A 19,642-nucleotide genomic window follows, 5' to 3' on the forward strand; every position below is an offset into this window, starting at 1 on the left:
CAGAAAGAGTGAGCGTTCCGAAAGAGTCTTCTCAATAATTCCAAAGAGGATCCAGCACTCTGGATCGGAATACTAATTACCCATTCTAGCAGATATCAACACTGGCTCACTCTCACGGTTTCCAACAATAGCCGAAACTTTGATTTCGTAGAGACCACCGGGTTGTGGATTGTCAATATCAAAAGAGTTAAGATTCCCTCCAATCAGACGACTTGTCTCAGGACCATCTAAAATATGAAAATTACACAAGGAAACTTTGTCTGAACACATTTGTTTAGGACACGGATTAGTCTTCTAACCATTATCATTTCGTGAGAAATGCAACTGAGCAAGATTTCTAATACAGTTTAGATGATGCGTCTTGATCCATCAGCAGATTTTTTTTTCTTATTCCATTCTTGTATCTTGCCCAAACACAACTATGAAGTGATTTAGCATTCTGAATAGTTTGGTGTGCACAGGTCACTTCAATGGTATCACACCATTCAGGGTTATTGACTGAGATGCGCATTTTCCGCTGCCCCTGAATAATCGACCCTACAGAGGACAGAGAACTGATGTGCTACTCCAAAGGCCATAGATTGTACTAGCACTTGTGTAAAATAATTTAGTACCTTCCAGTCTCCAGCTGACACGATAACCACTGATGCCCGTCCTGACATCCCAGGCAACTTTTATTCGATCTCCTGTCGATTCTATCACATGAAGGTTCTCGACAGTCCTAACAGGCATTTCCGCTACCAATATAATCACAGGAGAAAAAATGAGAAAAATAAGAGCATTTGGCAGAATGATTAGTTTGAGAGCTCTTTTTATGACATATGATCCAGTGAGAGGTTACACCCTTCCTAGAATCTCCTTCCTGTAGCCTGTACCCATCGCCCTTTTATAGTAACACAGTAAATGAAAGCAGATAAAAACCCACCTGGCCCATCTAGTCTGCCCAACAAGGTGAACAGAGCTGTGCCAGCCACTCTGCGTGAACCCCTTTACCCTTGCTTAGATGCTGGTATTAAGTCTCCATCTTGCCAACCATAGATTTTAGTTTGTCATAATTATTTTGTTTGTTTTAATTCATGTGAACCATTTAGTTCTTGAGTGGTATAGAAATTTAAAAAAAAATAATAAATAAACAGGCAGTCACACATGATGGAGTCTTGATTATAACCACATATCATCCCCAAGTATTGCTTACAGTTTTCAACTTCAAGATGTCTCTTCCTTCCCCCTGAGTTGCATAACACCCTCCTTCCAACACATGGCAATTAAGTGATCTACAACACTGGAGATGCTGAAGCTTTTCCGGTCTTTGTGGGCCACAGACTACAGGGTCTGACTAGCATCGGTCTCAGTTCCCCCAATGCTGGAGTTGCTGAAATTTGGCAGCTAAAATTTAATTCCAAGAAATGCAAGGTCGTGCATTTGGGCTACAAAAACCCAAGGGAACTACAGTTTAGGGGGTGAAGAACTTATGTGCACGACAGAAGAGCGGGACTTGGGTGTGGTTATATGTGATGATCTTAAGGTGGCTAAACAGTTGAAAAGGTGATGGTGAAAGCTAGAAGGATGCTAAGGTGCATAGTTTACTAGTAAGACAGTTTCTTTTTCTCTCCTAGTAGAGTTGGACTGGTTTGTAACTGCTGGTTTAAAGCAAAAAGCTAAAACCCCTTTTCTGTATTTTGAATGGTCCCCTTCAACATCAAACCTTAGCAGGCACCCCATATTGTTCTACATGCACCCTTCATCTGCTCCATCCCCCAATAGCGTGTAGAAGGAAGGAATGAGAACTTACGTGTTGCAATGGTGATGGAGACAGGATCTCCTTCCCGGTTTCCTACCAGAGCTGTCACCTGCACAGAGTAGCTCATGCCTCCTTCCAGGTTGACAAGGTCAAAGGTATTGCGATTTCCAGGCACTTCTTTCATATGTTCAGGTCCACCTTAAAATATATAAAGAATAATCATTACATTACTGACTTCTATTCCGCCTGTACCTTGCAGTTCTAGGCGGATTACATCAGAAAATAACTGGACATTTCCAGGAAAAATTACAATTTAGGGAGCTGGTTACATAATTGAGTCTTGGGGAGAAATTACAAGATAGGTAGAAAAATGAGGATTACATCAGAAGAAAACTGGACATTTACAGGGAAATTACAGTTTAGGGGGCTGGTTACTTTACCGTCAATCTTGCGCCACACAATCCTGTAAGCAGTAGCTCCTGGAACTCCAACCCATGTCACTCTGATGACGTTGTTCCTTGACTCTAGTACCTGGAGCCTTGTCACTGTTCCTATTTGCTGAGGATCTAAACCATCAGGGAAAATATGAAGAGAGCAAGAAGGAAGATTAAAAGAGGAGAGAGAAGAACAAACAATCCTATAACTATGCTAATCATTTTACTTTATTACTTAAGGAAACTATAGGTGCGCCTGCCTTCAGTTTGTGTAAGCTTTTAGCACAAATCTATGCAGCTAATTCAATTCTTCCCCCCCTCCCCCTATCAAAGGCCACCTCTGCAACATATAGGCCAGTTTTCAGACATCCAAAACACAAAGAGAGCTTCTATAATAACTACCATAATCATCTAAGACATATATATATGAAATTGTTGAGAACCCACCTGTTCTGGCACTGACAGAAACTGGGCTGCCTTCTCTACTTCCAACCAGAGGCAACACTCGGATAGTGTAGGTTGTATCTGCCTCTAGATCCTTAATATCTATAAATGTGATGTCTCCAGTTACCGTCTTGGAGATCTCAGCACCTACAGGCAGAAAAGACTCTTCTTTCAGTCAACAGAAATGTATCATTCAATTGATCTGGTCCTTGCGATTGACGCTCTGTGTTTGTAGATGAGCTCTTAATTTGTTGTGAGGCAAATTTGTACACAACTTTGGTCCACTTGTAAAGTTGTAAGACTTCTGATGCAGGCATAGTTGCCAAAACACAGCCAGGTCGAGTATGTCCAATATTTTAAATAAACCTTCCATATTTTACAGCACTCGGATCCGTTTCCTTGGTGCCTCACTCTTTTCTTGTTTAATGCCTTAAGTAGACTATATAGAAAATACGAGAAGAACCAGCTCTGTGGCAATGTCAATCAGACCATGCCAGAGTATTTTGCAGAGGCCTGTGTCCATTACAAACTTAGGGTCCTTGTGTGGATCTTTCCTGTGCCCTAAGACCATTTTTACTGCAACAGTAGGCAGATTTTCCTATTTTTGTATTAATAGCTAAGTACTAATGGTGAAGTAGGCCACAGATAGAGCAACAACGTGGATCCAAGGAAGCAGATGTATTAAAGGGCCCGACACAGCCTGTGTTTTTCGGCATGTACCTGCTTCAGAGGTCACAGTTATGTGTCACAGTAGTATGACGCTTCTTGTGTCAACTTTATCCATCAAAATATAAAAATGTCCAATGGATTGATAAATTCATGGAACACGTTGGCTTTGAATATCAGCACCTGTGTCTTTATTTACCAACCATACACCAGTTAGTAAACAGGGGCAGAAGGAGAAGAGAGAACAAACGCCCATTCAATTTCTGAAAGAGATCTTGTACAACTTTTCCAGCTATTGCCAATTGCTATGCTATGTCCAGTTGCTAAAAGAAAAGACGAGTCTGACCTACCATCACTACGTCTCCAGAGGATCCTGTATCCAGTGGCCCTGGCAGCTGCAGTCCACGCGATCTTAATCTGGTTAGAACCTGTTTCCATCACACGTAGGTTGGTAACACTGCCAATAGGAACATCATCTAAAAGAATCGATGAGAAGGAATTAAGCTTTCAGAACCCAATTCTCCTGGAAAGATACCATTAGGCTGCTTTACATCTGACAACTCTCTTTACTTCAGCATTAAAAACTCATGAGAAGTGGGCAGTCAGTTTCCATTAAAATGGAGTTCTGGTACAAAATATTTGATTTTCTAACTCCAAACCAAGGTACGCTCAGTAGAATCATTTTTTTTTTCATACCAAAAGAAGACTTTACTTCTGGTGTTCAAAAATCAGGTGAGTAGTACTATCTTGGATCAAAACAAAGCTATTGTGTTTCCCCTGCTGGATTCTTTGTGTGATGAGAATATCACAAGACGGCTTGTTCACCTGTCCTGGCCGAGATGGTGGTAGGAGTGCTCTCTCTGTTCCCCATCAGAGTTGAGACCCTGATACCATAGGCGGAGTTTGCTTGCAGGCCATCAATGCTGAATGAAGTTTGATCAGCTGGCACAACTCTGGAGAACTCACGCCCTACAAATCAACCAAGCCAACAACTATGAAGCAAAATGCATAACACGTGGGTCAATAATTAATCCTCTATGAACACCGAACCTTTAGTGAATCTCTTCATAAAGGCTGTTAATAAATCCTAATAAGCCAGTACATCTAGGTGAGTGATGTTTTCCCCAGTCCTTATAAACCAACCATTACTGTGCCACCCACAGGGCCTTTTTACTAAACCGCAATAAAATTTACACTTTGATTTAACTTGGGTCTTTACAGTGAGATAGTTGCAAATTTAGGAGTCCTTTCACTAAACCATAGCATGAACTTTACTATGCGTTAACTGCAAAGATACCACAAAGCCCCTTAACGCAGTTGTGTGCTAGCAGTTACCATGCAATAAAACATGCACAAAGTCCTTAACACGATTTAGCAATGGGGCCCCCGTGTGATCTCATACCCAAAATCTTACCATCACTGTGCCGCCATGTGATCTTATATCCAGTCGCTCTGGCTGTTCCAGACCATGAAATCCTTATATGGTTGACTCCAGTGTCAATCACACGCATGTTTGTGACTCCAGGCACAAATGTCTCTTCTACGACAAAAGGAAGGAAAAACATTGTAAGTGCTTACAGTTCCAGAATGGAAACATGAGACATTAGTTCTGATTTAATTAGAGGCTGTTGGTGATTGGTTATGAGTAGAATTTTTAAACACAACTTGGGATCTAGCTAGGTACTTGGGACCTGGGTTGGAAACAGGATACTGGGCTTGATGGACCTTCAGCTGTCCCAGTATGGCAACTCTTATGTTCTTATATTCTTACATGAGCCAAGTAAATGCCAATCAAGCTATTGTGACATCACTGATGAGGTTGGCTCTTAGGCATTGGTGGAATGAGGCATTATGACATCACAATCTCAGCTCTGGAATGTTGCTACTCTTTGCATTTCAGTCTGGTACTCGAGACCTGGGTTGACCACTGTTGGGAACAGGATACTGGGCTTGATGGACTTTCCGTCTGTCCCAGTATGACTATTCTTATGTTCTAACAAAGCAAAGTCTGATAAAATGTTTTTGGCTTTTTTTTAATGTCACAAATGTTATAAATATTCAAATCACAAACAGGACATGCACAAAGTATCCGCCTTCACATACAGCTCAAGCTCCTATTGCTGGCCTACAAGTGTGTTCATTCTGCTGCCCCTCAACATCTCTCCTTATAACCTCCCAGAGAAGCCGCTCTTAGCTGTACCCTTCTCCTCCTCTGCCAGTTCCAATCTTTGTTCCTTTCATCTAGCTGCCCCCTATGCCTGGAATAAATTACCCGAGTTTGTCCGCCAAGCCCCTTGTTTAAAAGCAGACTGAAAACCCACCTTTTTGATATAGCTTTCAATCTCTCTGCCCTCCAACCCAGCCAGCAGATTAACCGTTCCCCTTAATTGTATCCATGACATCTTATTTGTCTGTCTTGTCTGTTTAGATTTTAGCTCTTTCAAGCTGGGATTGTCTTCTCTGTGACTCTGTACAGTGCTGTGTACGTCTGGTAGCGCTATAGAAATAATTCATAGTAGTAGTAAATGCATGACAGAGCAGTTTCATGCAAACTGTTGGTACTTTAGTTTCAGTGACTGGAATCCAAAACAATTCATAGTCTAGGCAAACTATGAATGAAACTCACTTATTCCCCAGCATCAAAACCAGAAACTGCAGCGTCAACCATTTGCTATATTCAGCTACAGTGGTTTACGAGCATAATTTGTTCCAGAAGCCTGCTCGTAATCCAAAGTACTCGTATATCAAAGCACATTTCCCCATTGAAAACAATGGCAACGCTGACAATTCGTTCCACGACCCAAAAGATGCCAAGGAACTGGGAGGACGTGGCGAGGGGTGGCCCAGGGGTGTGTACCTGTCACCTGTCGGGTGCTACAGTTTCTAGGTGGCCAGCCACGCACAACCATCGGGGTCCTTGTACAGCTGCAGGCAGCGCCGCTTCAAGGAGATACCTCTTCTGTCCGCCAGCCAGCCAGCCTTCCACACCACGTTGGAGAACCCCTGAGCCCACGTAGCTGAGCACCATCCCACATGTGCGTGACGTTAAAAACACACAACGTCGATAAAAACACAACTATTTAATAGGCTAGAATCTTAATGTTGTTTATGCGTTAATCTAATTTTTTATCCTATTTTAAATTGTTTGTATTTCTTTCTATAGTTTACATTTTATGTACTGTGCTCGATTGTTGTGAACCGCCTAGAACTTTCAGGTATGGCGGTATATAAAAATAAGATTATTATTATTAGACATAATGCGCAGTGGGACGGCACTCGGCTACGTGGGCTCGGGGGTTCTCCAACATGTGCGGAAGGCTGGCTGGCGGACGGAAGAGACATCTCCTTGAAGCGGCGCTGCCTGCATTTGTTTATCGGGGCGGCGCTCGGTTTGTGAGACAAAAGTTTGCTGAGTTTTTTGCCGCAAAGCCGAGGTTTGACTGTATTTCTTAATTTCAGGAATCTGCAAGTGGTGATACATTGCTCTCTAGATTAGGTTATTGTCATTTGTTGTTGATAAACCAGACCAAATGACAGCTAAAATACTGTTTGAATCTCTGAGACTGTATTGCCCAGTATTCAAGGGACTTCATTGGCCTTTGGTGAGCTTGAGTTGAAGATCCTGGCCATGGCGTTTGTTGAAATCAAATGTCTTCCAGTATTGGCAAGATTATTTCATCTGTATCTGCTCCAACCCATTCCACAAGTTCTTTGCAGGATTTAACTTTCACTCGTTCATGGTCCTTCAGATGTGTGCTTAAAAGTGACCATGGACAGGCGTTTTCTTCCATTACGTCTTCACTGTGACCACATGACTTGCAAGCAACAAATTCCTATCTGGGCTTTCATACGTAATATAAAGCCTACATTTCCCCAAAGTGTTTCTTTAGTTATTTATTTTAAGGGCGGAATCTTGTGTTTTAATATGACTGATTCTATAATGTTTTGTCCAATGAGGTAAATAGTATTTTATGATTTATGTTATTATAAATTGCACTAGATGGTAGGGATAAATCAAAAGGAAAAAATAAATATTTATCATTTAGTGCTTATTCTGCCTTATCCAAGGCAGATTATGATTATAACATAAAAATAAGAACCTAAGAATAACCATATTGGGTCAGAACAGTATCCTGCTTCCAACAGTGGTCACAGTATCTGTCAGAACCCCAAAGAGTATCAAGATTCCAAGCACAATCTCAAAGAATAGCAAGATTCTGGAACCCCAAATAGTAGCAACATTCTGTGCTACCGATCCAGGGCAAGCAATGGCTTCCCCCGTGTCTATTTTAGGAGCAGACAAACCTTTTTTTAAACCCAGATATGCCAACTTCTGTAACCACATCCTCTGGCAACGAGTCCTATGACTTATCACCAACCCCTCTCCCCCAACAGTCCTAGGTGGCCACTCAGAGCCTTGCTTCAGGCCTGAGTGGACACTTAGCTGTTCACATCCGGTGGTGCACATGACCAAGAAGGAGGCTGACTGACAATGAGAAATCCTCCATACGACTGTTTTACATCTTGTTCCTCAAAGTCTTTTGAGGAAAGATTCAGCACTGACAAACTAGCAGCTGACAGCTACACCGAAGTCTTAGAATTGCTGTACCTTATAAACCTGGGGTGTCTTACCTATACGTACTTGAAGGGGAACAGCACTGCCCTCTCTGTTTCCAATCAAAGCTGAAACTCGCAGGTTATAGGTGACTTCCTCTTGCAAGTCATCAAGTTCAAGGGTGGTCTGTGAGCCTGGCACCCGTCTGACCCTTTCAAATCCACCTGTGTTCAAGAAACAGTGAATTCATAAAACCTCGGTTACACTGTATGTTTATAGAAGTGATTTTGCACCAATGCTACATTTAAGGTTTCTGCTCCCTCCCCCTAAATAAAAAATACATATTTTCCCCTAATTGCGAGAGTTCCAGAGGGGAGGAGACTAATTTCCATCTTTAGCCATAAAACTAGGGTTACCAGACGTCCGGATTTCCCCAAACATGTGCTCCTTTTCGAGGACATGTCTGGGGGTCCAGACGGCTTTTCAAAACCCGGCACTTGTCCTTCCTGATAAATGACCAGGTTGGGGGCGGGGTTGGAATGGGACGTGACTCAGGCAGAATGTGGCGGGCCTGGGGGCAGGGCCATGGGTCCTGATTTTCGTTCCTGAAAATCTGGTAACCCTACATAAAGCCTGTAATCTGATTCCTCTGCCTGGGATTTAGACCCTCTCTAACCCCTTCACTAGGCCTTCAATTCTCTGGCAGGAAGCCCTTACAGAAGGAAAAAGCAGGACTTGTGAACATTCACAGACTCAGGCCCATACTGAGGTCACAGTGGGGGCCCCCAAGTGACAGATGCAGCCATGTTTCTGTGACCCCTACCCAATGATGATATGACCCTGTTTGGGGTCCTAAGCCACAGTTTGGGAACCACTGCTCTAGAGACTCTGACAATTACCCTTCCCAAGGCTTTCATTCTCTTGAAAAAAATTCTTACCGTCAGAGCTGTGAATCACCACCTTATACTCAGTAGCCCCTGGCACGCCGATCCAACCTAATCGGATTTTCTTGCCCTCACTGTGAATCACACGCAGGTTGGAGATGCTTCCGACAGGTGCCAACCCTATAAAACGAAAAAAGAACAGATCAGTAATATGGGAAATTGAGTGAACCAAGAAGTGAATGTGTTAAGGGTGAAATCCGGAAGGATGCAAATTGATGAAATCATGCGCATTGTCAGCTTAGAAACCCTTCACGAATGGTGAAACAGTAACTTCTCTCATAAATATGTGCAAAACATCCTAGTTAGTTCCTAAAATGTTTTATTCTGGAATGTTTGTTTTTAGGCTTATAGGGGGATGTTGCTCATCAGTTTAAAACAAAATCTAGAATATCTATTTTCTCACTTGCCGGTAAGAATCTCTTGAATTTAATTCCAGGTATAATGAGATTATGCAAAGACCGTACGTTTTTCAAGAAATTGTTAAAAACGCAATTGTTTGTGGACGCCTCTCTCTAACTCTGTGGTTATTATTTATTTACTGCATTTGACAATGTTTGTTTGTGGATGAAAATGTTTTTGTCCAATCGCTTAGATTTACGCGATTCATAAATTTTTTAAAAAATAAATAAATGTTGCATTTGAAATCCTCCCAGGTCAATTTTCAGCCTAAGAGGCCATCTTCTATTTCAAAATGCAAGCTGCAGATATCTGAGGGTTAAAGCTAATAATAATGTTTTATTGAGAAAAAGAGATAAATATGATTTTTGTGTGTGTCAAAATATGGTATCGATATACAAATATGAGTATAAAGCCACTGAGAAGACCTGCAGGACATGTATGACTATTCGTACAGAGATAGCTGGAGGTTATGAACAGAAGTTATCAATGTGGGCTATCGCTATTACCTGCTGTTTTAACACAGACTCCGTTTTGGACAACGAGATCTAGTTACTAATAACTGGGATTAATAGAAAATAATCAGTCTTAGTTGTATGCCAGAAATCAGAGTCGCTGCAAGCCACTACGACATCACTGATGAGGTTGGCTCTTATTGGTGGACTGAGGCATTATGGCATCACAATCTCAGCTCTGCTGCCCACGGAAGTTAACAATGTGGGTTACTGTACCACTAATTCATGCTATTGGGTCCCATTTTAGGCAACAAGACTTGGTTACTGATGACTGGGGTTGACAGTAAAATAGCACTGCTTAACAGTAGTTCATGTTGATAACTTCCCTCCCTGATTAAAGAAAACAGAAATGTCTTTAGAAGTCAAAATCACTGCTCCATGTAATAAAAGCGAACCAAGCATTCTTCTAGTTGTACATCTACGTGACAGCCTCTCTCATGCCCCGCTAACCAATGGTGTAGTAAGGGGGGAGCAGGGGGTGTAGCACCCTGGGCCTTGATTCAATGGGGGTGCTAGCATTTCTCCTTCCCCCTCTGCATGAGGGGGGGGGTCTCTTAAATGCATTCTCTGCTTGTACCTCTACTAGTTGTCACAGTCAGTATGCAGAATCTTACCCCCCCCCTCCGCTGCTTGCACCAGCCTCAGCCATCTCTCTGACATCACTTCCTGTTTGCAGGACCAGGCAGTGATGTCAGAAGGCAAGCTCAGCCGGTCTAACTAAAGAAGGTACAAGGAGTGAAGACTACATTTAAGAGATACCCCTTCCCCATGCTGGGGAGGATGCTGGGTGCCTCTGTCCCTCGTTGTGCCACTGCCTCCCACACTCCACCCATGTGAACAACTCCCCTGCAGTGGTGCATTATGTCACTTATGTGTGGTCTTACAGAAAAGCACTTAGTGGTCTCTTACCCATGAAAGTGCTGGAAATGTGGTTTTATCCTGTTTTATTTGCACGTGCAAGTGATATGAAAAAATAAACACCCTTTTGTGTTCAGTTCTGGTCTCTTTATTTCAAAAAAGATATAGCGGCACTAGAAAAAGTTCAAAGAAGAGCGACCAAGATGATAAAGGGGATGGAATTCCTCTCGTATGAGGAAAGACTAAAGAGGTAAGGGCTCTTCAGCTTGGAAAAGAGACGGCTGAGGGGAGATAGGATTGAAGTCTACAAAATCCTGAGTGGAGTAGAACGGGTACAAGTAGATCAATTTTTTACTGCATCGAGATTTACAAAGACTAGGGGACATCAAAATCATGATAGGGACATGAAAACCATGCATCATAGTGCAAGATATGTATGTTGCAGTATTAATTCACCTGTCTGAGATATTGTTGCTGGTGTAGCTATCTCTCTTCCATCGTAAAGGGTGTAGAGTGTAATCCGGTACGCAGTACCCGGTCGAAGACCTGTGATATCATAGTTGTTGGTGTTGGTGGGGAACGACATAGACTGAGGCGATTTAGAACCTGTGAGCCAAATGCAAGAACATTCATTTTTCAACTTAGCAATAGTTCTCTAAGCTGAAATTTTCAGAATGGAGACAGAGACAATCCTCCGTGCGGCACTAAGGCCATTGACCCCGGTTACCTGTGGCCCTTCTCCATTCTAGCCTGTAGCCCCTCGCTTCGGGAATTATGTTCCAATTCACTCGGATGGATGAGGGACCTAAGACGACGACACTCAAGGTCTGCATTATTCCTATATCTAGACAAAAGACAAAGAATATATTTCATGTCAGCTAAAAGGCAAAATTTGCTTAAACGCCAGGAACCCAACACGATGACATTGGAGAACCTGTCCTGCCACATGGAAACAGGTGCATTGAACATAATAATAGCAATGCTGCTTTGATGTGTGGAATTCTGGAGGGCAATTTTAAGACTGCCCAAATTCCTGTAACATCCTCACATACTTGTTGCCTGGGGTCTTTGTATCAGTTTTCAAAGCGAAAGTGTGTCTACTTTCACGTTGAATATTGCACCTGCAAGTTCCAGTTCTACTATTACGATTACAGTTCAGCGTTGAAAATATCAGTGTCCTGCACCTTATTAGGACTCTAGGGGCGAGCTCTTTAGAGAACCACTGGCTTTTAATTGGATTGGTGAGATACATCTGGGACTTTATATTATTAATTGCTAGGATTCATTTTGGATTATAATGCTTCTATTAATTGCTTCATATTTCATATGATTTTTTTCATCATGCATTGGTTTTTATGAGGTTTTTTTTTGCTTTGCTTGGTGGGAAACGGTTAGGGTTTGGGATATTAAGCGTTGCTCAGCTGCTTATGACAGTCCTGTTTTACCTCCTAATCGAAAGCCTAGAGTTAGACATGCAGGGTGTGTTAAGAGAAATTGTCTGATAAATTGTTTGATTTTATATAATATACAGGGAACGAGACCACCTATGAATGTCATTCTTCTGTTAAAATATGTTCTCCTTTTTTAAGAGCAGTCCCTCAAGACCATCTGGTTTCATCTCTAAACCCTCCTACCCCAGTGCCTTGTTTAGATCAGTCTGCAATAAGACCTTTTTGAACAATTAAGGGATCTTTTTAGTAAGGTGCGTTAACCATAGACTATAATGGATGGCTTGGCACGCTAAATCAGTTAACGCACTTTAATAAAAGGACCTCTTAATTGGTGATACTGCACTCGTACTGTAATTTCCCTTTTGACCTGTAAAAGACAGTTAAGTTAGGCATCTAGATTGGGATGCCTAGTTGATCCAAGCACCTAACTTAATTGTTTACAAAGCTTATACCAATAACTAGCAAATAGCACTTCATAGTTGGCTTAATTTGAAAATAATTGGGTGGTTGAAGCCTAACTCGATAGGCACCTACCAGAAAGTGGGTGTAGTTAAGGGTGTATCATGGACATGTCTTGCATGTAGGCCCTAAAATGGAGTTAGGCGCCTGGTATTGTCCTAGGTTCCAAATGCTGAAGTTGCCATCCAAGCTCACTCCAGTCTATCCAACCATCCTGTTTGCAGGATATCTGCCATAAAGTCTGGCCAGTAACATCCTCATGTTCCAAGTTAGTGGAGTTCCCATTGATGCCCTCCCCAGCCCAATCTTACACCAAATCATCACATATGGGGCACAGACCATGCAAGTCTGTCCAGTACCGGCCTTAGCTCATTAATTTACATCCTTCGTTTTCTAATTAGAGATCGTCTATGTTTATCCCATGCTTTTTTGAATTCCATCACTGTTTTCTTCTCCACCACTTCCCTCGGGAGGGCATCCAGGCATCTACCACCCTCTCCGTAGAGCAGCTCTACAGTTCCAGACTTTTTAATGCTGTCCATGCATATTATGAGGACAACTTTGATTTGATTTATTTACTTCATATAGTAATTATATTCACTATACTTCATATAGTAATTATATCATGTTGTGGAAGTTGGTTGCATTGTATTGAAGAGAGGGCAGAGTCACCGAGCTGAAAGGAATTTATCAAATAGGCACGCTTTCAGTCGTTTCCTGCAGGTGAGGTAGTTCAGTTCTATTCTTATGGTTGCTGGAAGAGCATTTCAGGTTCTTGGAGCGATGTACGTAACCTCCAAAAACTATGAAAACCACTCTTCAGAGAGCCATCCTGTTGCTCCAAGTAGTGTACTCAAAGAAAACAGAGAAGGCGACCAGGTGGTATTCAATATCTTTAGTCTATGGAGACTCGACACGCACATGTTTCGGCCCGAAGGCCTGCCTCAGGAGTCTTAATGCTTTGATCAATACAGTATATGTTGACTGTTCAATCTTATAAAATTATGATTGAGTCATTCACCTGGGTTAATCTCCACATTGTGGACAAATTTTTGTAGTGATCATTCTTATTGATGACGTAGGTGTCGAGTCTTCATAGAATAAAGATATTGAGTACCACTTGGTCGCCTTTTCTGTTTTCTTTGAGTATCTGCCTTGATAAGGTCGAATCTCCTGTCGCTTTGTATCCGAGTAGTGTACACTGCAAAGCTCTTTCAATAACATAAATAATTTCTGAGGACTGTTAGCCTAATGCCAAGAACCTGTCATTCAGTCATGCCCTCTTATTCTTGAGAATCTGTTGTTGATAATAAGCACCCTGAGGCTGATAAAGCTGTTTAAGTTCATCTGATTTAGCTTTACACCATTTATATTTTAATTGTCCCATTTAGCGATGAGCAAAATAAAGATCCTGATGAAACCAGCCACAACCTGCCCCTGTATGAGGACTGAATCAGCCCCACCATTAAGTTTGTAGACCCAAAAGAACTTGATATGCACAGGTCTGCAAATAGATGTTGACAAGGAAACACCCTTATTTTTTGTTTTTCAATGTGTTTCCCTTTCCAAAACTGCCATTGAGATGGTAATTTGGGAAAGAGATTTGCTATATAGTTTGCATGTATAGTGTTTGGAAGTAGAATGAAGCAGACATGCCCTGCCCTGAGCAACATTTAAAGGGTGATCTTCCATGGGCAACCTTTGAAAATCAGAGGAACCTTTGAAAATTATCTCCTACATTGTAAGAACATAACATAAGAATCGCCATACTGGGACAAAATGAAGGTCCATCAAGCACAGCTTCCTGATTCCAACCTAGATCACAAATACCTGGCAGAAACCCATAGAGTAGCAATATTCCAGAGCTCCTAGTGTGACGTCATAATGCCTTATTCCACCAATACCTAAAAGCCAAACTCATGAGTGATGTCACAATGGCCCGACTGTCCTATATTTGGCTCACATAAGAATTGTCATACTGGGATAGACCAAAGGTCTATCAAGCCCAGTATCCTGTTTCCAACAGTGGCCAACCCAGGTCCCACGTAGTAAAACAGATTTTATGCTGCTTATCTCAATTATGGCCTATGGACTTCTCTTTTTGTAAATTAACCAAGCCTTTTAAAAATCCCGCTAAGCTAACTGATTTCACCACATTCTCTGGCAATGAATTCCAGAGTTTAATTACATGTTGTGTGGATAAATATTTTCTCCAGTTTGTTTTCAGTCTATTACTTTGCACTGTATGTCCCTTTTGTTGAGCATGTGGATGCCAATATATTGGACAATGAAATCCCCAGAAGTTAGTCCACAAACCGGTTTCTTATACTGTTTCCTGACAGTGCATCTTTCAAGCCATTTTGCTAGTTTGAAATGGTTTTTATGTTAATTGAGTGACAGATTTGACTCTGAGATAAAGAGCAGAGGCTTTGGAAATCACCGAGCTGGATTTCGGAGGCCTACGCTGTTGTGTGCTGACGAGGTTCTGGAAGTCTCCTGGTGGTTTAGTTAACCTTTCTTTTATTATCGGGCCAGGCACTCTGTACCTGTATTCAAGTAAGCTATAAAAAGCTCAAAACATGTATTGACAAGGCAGGAAATGAAGGCTCAAAAGATTATGCCTTGTGAATAAAAAGTAATAGAATTTGCATAACTCTCTTCTCTGTGAGGCATATTTCTCTCGTCACAGAATTTGGATTAAATGCTGAAACAGTTCTGGTGTTTTTTAATACACGTATCCTAGAGTCTAACAGCTGACTGTAGAAGGCCTCTGAGGGAAGCAGCCTCTACTTTCAGAGAGAGAGAGAGAGAGAAAAAGAGGGAGAGAGAGAGAGAGAGAGAGAAAGGAAGGTCTCAGGGAGATGCCAAAGTAGACATGGGAGAAGAGGCCAGAGGAGAGAAATGTGTGAGAGAAAGAATGCAAAGGCGAGATAGAAGGAGAAGGAGAGAGAAAGGGATGAGAATGGAAAGGGGGAAAGGAAAAATAGGTGGAGATTCAGGGTCAGCATACGTGAGAGCCACTGGCTTGTGTAGGTGCCGGGGATAAGTTGTAGAAGCTGGAAGTCTAGCTGAAAAAGAGAGGAAAAAGGACACAAGAAGATCCGAGAGAGATAAGAAAAGCCACTGAGGGGAAGGAGGTGGAAAGGAACAGAACGTCTGGATTTCTATGAACATGTCCTCCTTTTTGAGGACATGTCCGGGGGCCCGTCCGGGTTTTGAAAAGCTTCCCGTCAAAATCGCGTCGGAAAGGGGCATCCGCACATGCACGGAGGCAATGCGGTGACATCATGTGCACATGCGCTTGCGTGTGACATCGTTGTGTCATGTCTAGGGGCGGAACTGGGCAGGCCTGGGGGGGAAACTCTGGTAACCCTAGGGAGGTAATAGTGGGGAGGGTAAATGAGAGAAGGTGAGACAAACCAATCTGGGAGGGAGAGATAAGAGGGTGTTACACAAAGAAGGGTGACCAACTAGGAACGAGGCAATCGTTTTTCTGTCTAGGGCCCTTTATCTTTAATATATGCATGGGGATTGGAGCTGTTTTAAACTCCCCTATGTCACTAGCTATAATTTCTTTTTCTTTTTTTCCTGCAGTTTATGTGTGGGGGCTTTGCCATATTTTCAAAATGAAAGTATATGCATAGTTCAGCTTTGAAATGTACCACAGGAAAACTATGGGGGGGAGGTTGATATTTAGTGTGGTTTAACCAAACTGAAGAGGCTCCTGCTCAGTTAGACCAGACTGACTGGGCCAGGAGCAGTTATTCAGGGCTGAGAATCTGCTCTAAGTGCCAGGGCACTCTCTCGCCTCTCCCCCCTCCTGGGGTGTCTCCCTCTTCGCTTGCTCTCCTACAAAGAGGCCTCTTCTTCTCCTTCTCCACGATGACACCACGATTGTTCTCCTCACAAGCAGCACCGCTTCATGTGGGCGTGAAAGTTCTCACAAGGGGTTAGACAGCCCCCCCCCCCCACCCCCAGCACTTGGAGTGAAGCCAGGAATGACATGACATCAGCGTCTCCATCTCTGCTCAACAGCTCTTTACTGATGTTCTACAATAGAGGCTGCTTTTAGCTTCATTGAAAGGAGGTGTTCCTGGGGGGCATCTTCAGGTTGAAGAAGGAAAAATAAAGCCCATAGGCTGCGTCTTTGAAATTGAACCGCTTTTTCCCCAAGAAAAAGTACCTGCACAAAAAAACAACAACCCCAAAACAACTGCCAATAGCCACACAAATTTCAAAGCCACAATATACGCACGGTTTCAGTTTAAGAACTTGTGGTGCAAAACCTACAAGCAAAAAAGTACTTATGCACATAAGAACATAAGAATAGCCTTACTGGGTCAGGCCAATAGTCCATCAAGGCCAATAGCCTGTTCTCACGGTGGTCAATCTAGGTCCCTAGTACCTGGCCAAAACCCAAAGAGTAGCAACATTCCAGCATCTCAAAGAATAGCAAGACTCCGGAACCCCAAAGAGTAGCAACATTCCAGCATCTCAAAGAATAGCAAGACTCCGGAACCCCAAAGAGTAGCAACATTCCAGCATCTCAAAGAATAGCAAGACTCCGGAACCCCAAAGAGTAGCAATGTTCCATGCTGCCAATCCAGGGCAAGCAGTGGCTTCCCACGTGTGTTTCTCAATAACAGACTATGGACTTTTCCTCCAGGAAATTGTTCAAACCTTTCTTAAAACCAACTACGCTATCCACTTTTACCACAACCTCTGGCAATGCGTTCCAGTGCTTAACTATTCTCTGAGTGAAAAAATATTTCCTCCTATTGGTTTTAAAAGTATTTCCCTATAACTTCATCGAGTGTCCCCTACGCTTTGTAATTTTTGATGGAGTGAAAAATTGATCCACTTGTACCCGTTCTACTCCACTCAGGATTTTGTAGACTTCAATCCTATCTCCCCTCAGCACCTTGGGCCTGATTCTGGAAATGCCATGGGAGGTGCGTGCAAAACAGCTCCTACTGTGTGTCAATCACCGGTAGGCACTGCGTCCAGAATTCCATCTATTTTCTTCTACAGATGACTTAAATGTAGGCCAGCATTTCACAGGCCTACTTTTAAGGTGTCTGACTTGCGCCTATGCATGCCTAAGGTCACTTCCAGTGTAAACCATGCCTACGCCAGCCTTAGGCATCTTTAGGCATGCCGAGACATCTCTACATGCGTGAACAATACCTACATTGTAGGCGCCCTTTAACCCATCAATTTTTTTTAAACCATGTGTCCCGATTGGTCTGTTAGATATCAGTAGGATGCCTATCGCTGCCTTCAATCAGGATGCCCTCACCTTACGAGGCAGCGATCCTGTAGAAATGATGAATATCAGACCATATAGATCTTAAAGCCACCAAACCATAATAAAGCAAAAGGCTTAGGTACCTGTTTTTACCGTTGTCGAGGTGGCTGGTCCTTCTGTTGTTCCATAAAGAGGGGCGATCGTCACACGGTAATCTGTGTTGGGCTGGAGGTTCTGGATGGCAAATGCATTCTTGTTTGCTTCCACGTCATGTTTCTGAAATCGCCCTTCTGAAATGAAATATCATAAGGGCGCACCGTTTTAAAATATCAACAATATCAGTGCTATCATGTATGTATCATGTATGTAGGGTTACCAGATTTGCATCTGAAAAAAAGAGGACGTGTGGCCCTACCCCGTTCCGCCATGCTTCTGTACTTCACGCTTCTTCCACCACCATGCCCAATATTTCTTTCTCCCTCGCTGTTCCCAACAATTCACCTCTTTCTTCATTTCTCCATGTGCACTGTCTCTCTTTCCCTCTCACTCAGGCACCCATGCCCAACAATTTGCCCTTTCTATTCCCTCCCCCACCTCAGCATCTCTTTCTATCACTCTCTCCATTGTTCCATCCTCTCTCCCAAGTTCATGCTCCCTCCCTCCTTTCTTCCTTCCTTCCATCCTTTGTCCGAAGTTTGGGCTCCCTCCCTTCCTTCTGTGTCCCAACATGACCCTGCCTCTCCCTTCCTGTGCCAACACAGCCCTTCTTCCTCCCTTCCATGTCCCAATGCGCCCCTCTTCATCGTTCCCTCCGTGTCTCCCGCAGGTGTTTATCTCCTCTGGCTGGCTCTCTCCTCCCTTATCTTCATGAAGCCATGGCAGCTGGTTCCTGCACGCAGCTCGCGCAAGGGAAGGCTTCCGGGTCAGCTGCCAACCTCGCTGCAGCTTCGTGAAGAGAAGTGTCACTGGGAGGAGAGAGCCGACAGAGGAGGTAAACACCCGCGGGAGGGTTGAGAATCTCTGCCTTAGAGGGGACAGTGCATAGGAGGTGCAATAGAATGGAATCAAGAGAGGCAAGAGCGATTTGCTGGTCATCTCGGTTCCAATGAAAGTTCAGCCTCTTCCTGATGTAGACAGTCAACCGTTTGCTGAATTACATTGAGTGACATAATCTAGATGGTTACCTGACAGGAGCTCCCACGAGATGCGGTATCCGGTGGCCCCTCTGACTCCTGACCACATCATCACCATCCCGTGTGAGGAGATGTTGTGAGCCATAAAGCGCTGGACGCCTTCCAGTTGCTCTGTTTGGAGAGAAATGTGCAAACATGAGATTAAACCAGTTATCATATTATGAGCGGAGAACGAGTCTGGAAGGAGGTGTTGAGGTCTGCCTTGCAGAGTTAAGGCTCGGAGGTGCTTAAGCTCGCTCTTTAGAGGTAGAAGTACTGCTTTTGTTACGGCTGCTCAGCAGATTTCAAGTCGCTCTCGTGGAATGTGCAAACAGTCTCCCCAGCAATGTTCCCTCTAAGCTGAGCGCATAAGCGATCGCTCACTATTTTCATTGGCGTCGCTCATCATTTTTCTCATGTCGCTCACTAAAATACGCAGTGGGCGTGACTGAAATCGAGCGCGGGCGGAGGTGAGAGGAAGCGGCGGCGGCTCAGGCCAAGCGCTGGCGCGGCACCACATCTTGATTGATCTGAGTATGGGGAAATGAGGTCAGTGGAATGCATAAGGTCAGTAGATTTCAAAAATAGACAGTTCTGGTTTGCGGGATTGTGATGATCTCCTCAGGCGACGCCGTGCCTGCGCGTCCTCCTCGAAGCCTTGTTTTTTTCCATCCGCCGCTCCGCACCGTCGCCTGAAATGTTTTTCGAAGCTTCGGTCTGCCCTGCTCGCCTTAGTGTATTTTAAGTTGAAAGATGCAG

General features: G+C 43.3%; 1 protein-coding gene and 1 long non-coding RNA gene across 9 annotated transcripts in view; one reads left to right on the plus strand and one right to left on the minus strand.

Annotated features, from left to right (window-relative positions):
• COL7A1 (collagen type VII alpha 1 chain) overlaps positions 1–19,642 on the minus strand; it is a 169,726-nt gene that overhangs the window by 116,324 nt on the left and 33,760 nt on the right. For 7 of the 8 annotated variants that reach the window (XR_004537416.1, XM_033926742.1, XM_033926744.1 and 4 more), the window contains exons 11-24: positions 18,896–19,015; positions 17,855–18,001; positions 11,281–11,397; positions 11,010–11,159; positions 8,779–8,904; positions 7,918–8,064; positions 4,700–4,825; positions 4,111–4,254; positions 3,636–3,761; positions 2,623–2,766; positions 2,182–2,307; positions 1,793–1,939; positions 615–737; positions 81–227 (exon numbers count right to left, since the gene is read on the minus strand). Coding sequence is in view for 7 of the 8 variants with exons in the window: in XM_033926742.1 (XP_033782633.1) it covers positions 81–227; positions 615–737; positions 1,793–1,939; positions 2,182–2,307; positions 2,623–2,766; positions 3,636–3,761; positions 4,111–4,254; positions 4,700–4,825; positions 7,918–8,064; positions 8,779–8,904; positions 11,010–11,159; positions 11,281–11,397; positions 17,855–18,001; positions 18,896–19,015 (1,890 nt within the window). In the remaining variant the exon portion in view is untranslated. Of the gene's footprint in view, positions 1–80; positions 228–614; positions 738–1,792; positions 1,940–2,181; positions 2,308–2,622; positions 2,767–3,635; positions 3,762–4,110; positions 4,255–4,699; positions 4,826–7,917; positions 8,065–8,778; positions 8,905–11,009; positions 11,160–11,280; positions 11,398–17,854; positions 18,002–18,895; positions 19,016–19,642 lie in introns of those variants that run through there. The other variant, XM_033926746.1, reaches the window with a different exon arrangement.
• LOC117351455 overlaps positions 1–19,642 on the plus strand; it is a 107,365-nt gene that overhangs the window by 81,961 nt on the left and 5,762 nt on the right. The window lies entirely within an intron of this gene.

Source organism: Geotrypetes seraphini, chromosome 17 (genome assembly GCF_902459505.1).
Source record: "Geotrypetes seraphini chromosome 17, aGeoSer1.1, whole genome shotgun sequence".
Lineage (NCBI taxonomy): Eukaryota > Metazoa > Chordata > Amphibia > Gymnophiona > Dermophiidae > Geotrypetes > Geotrypetes seraphini.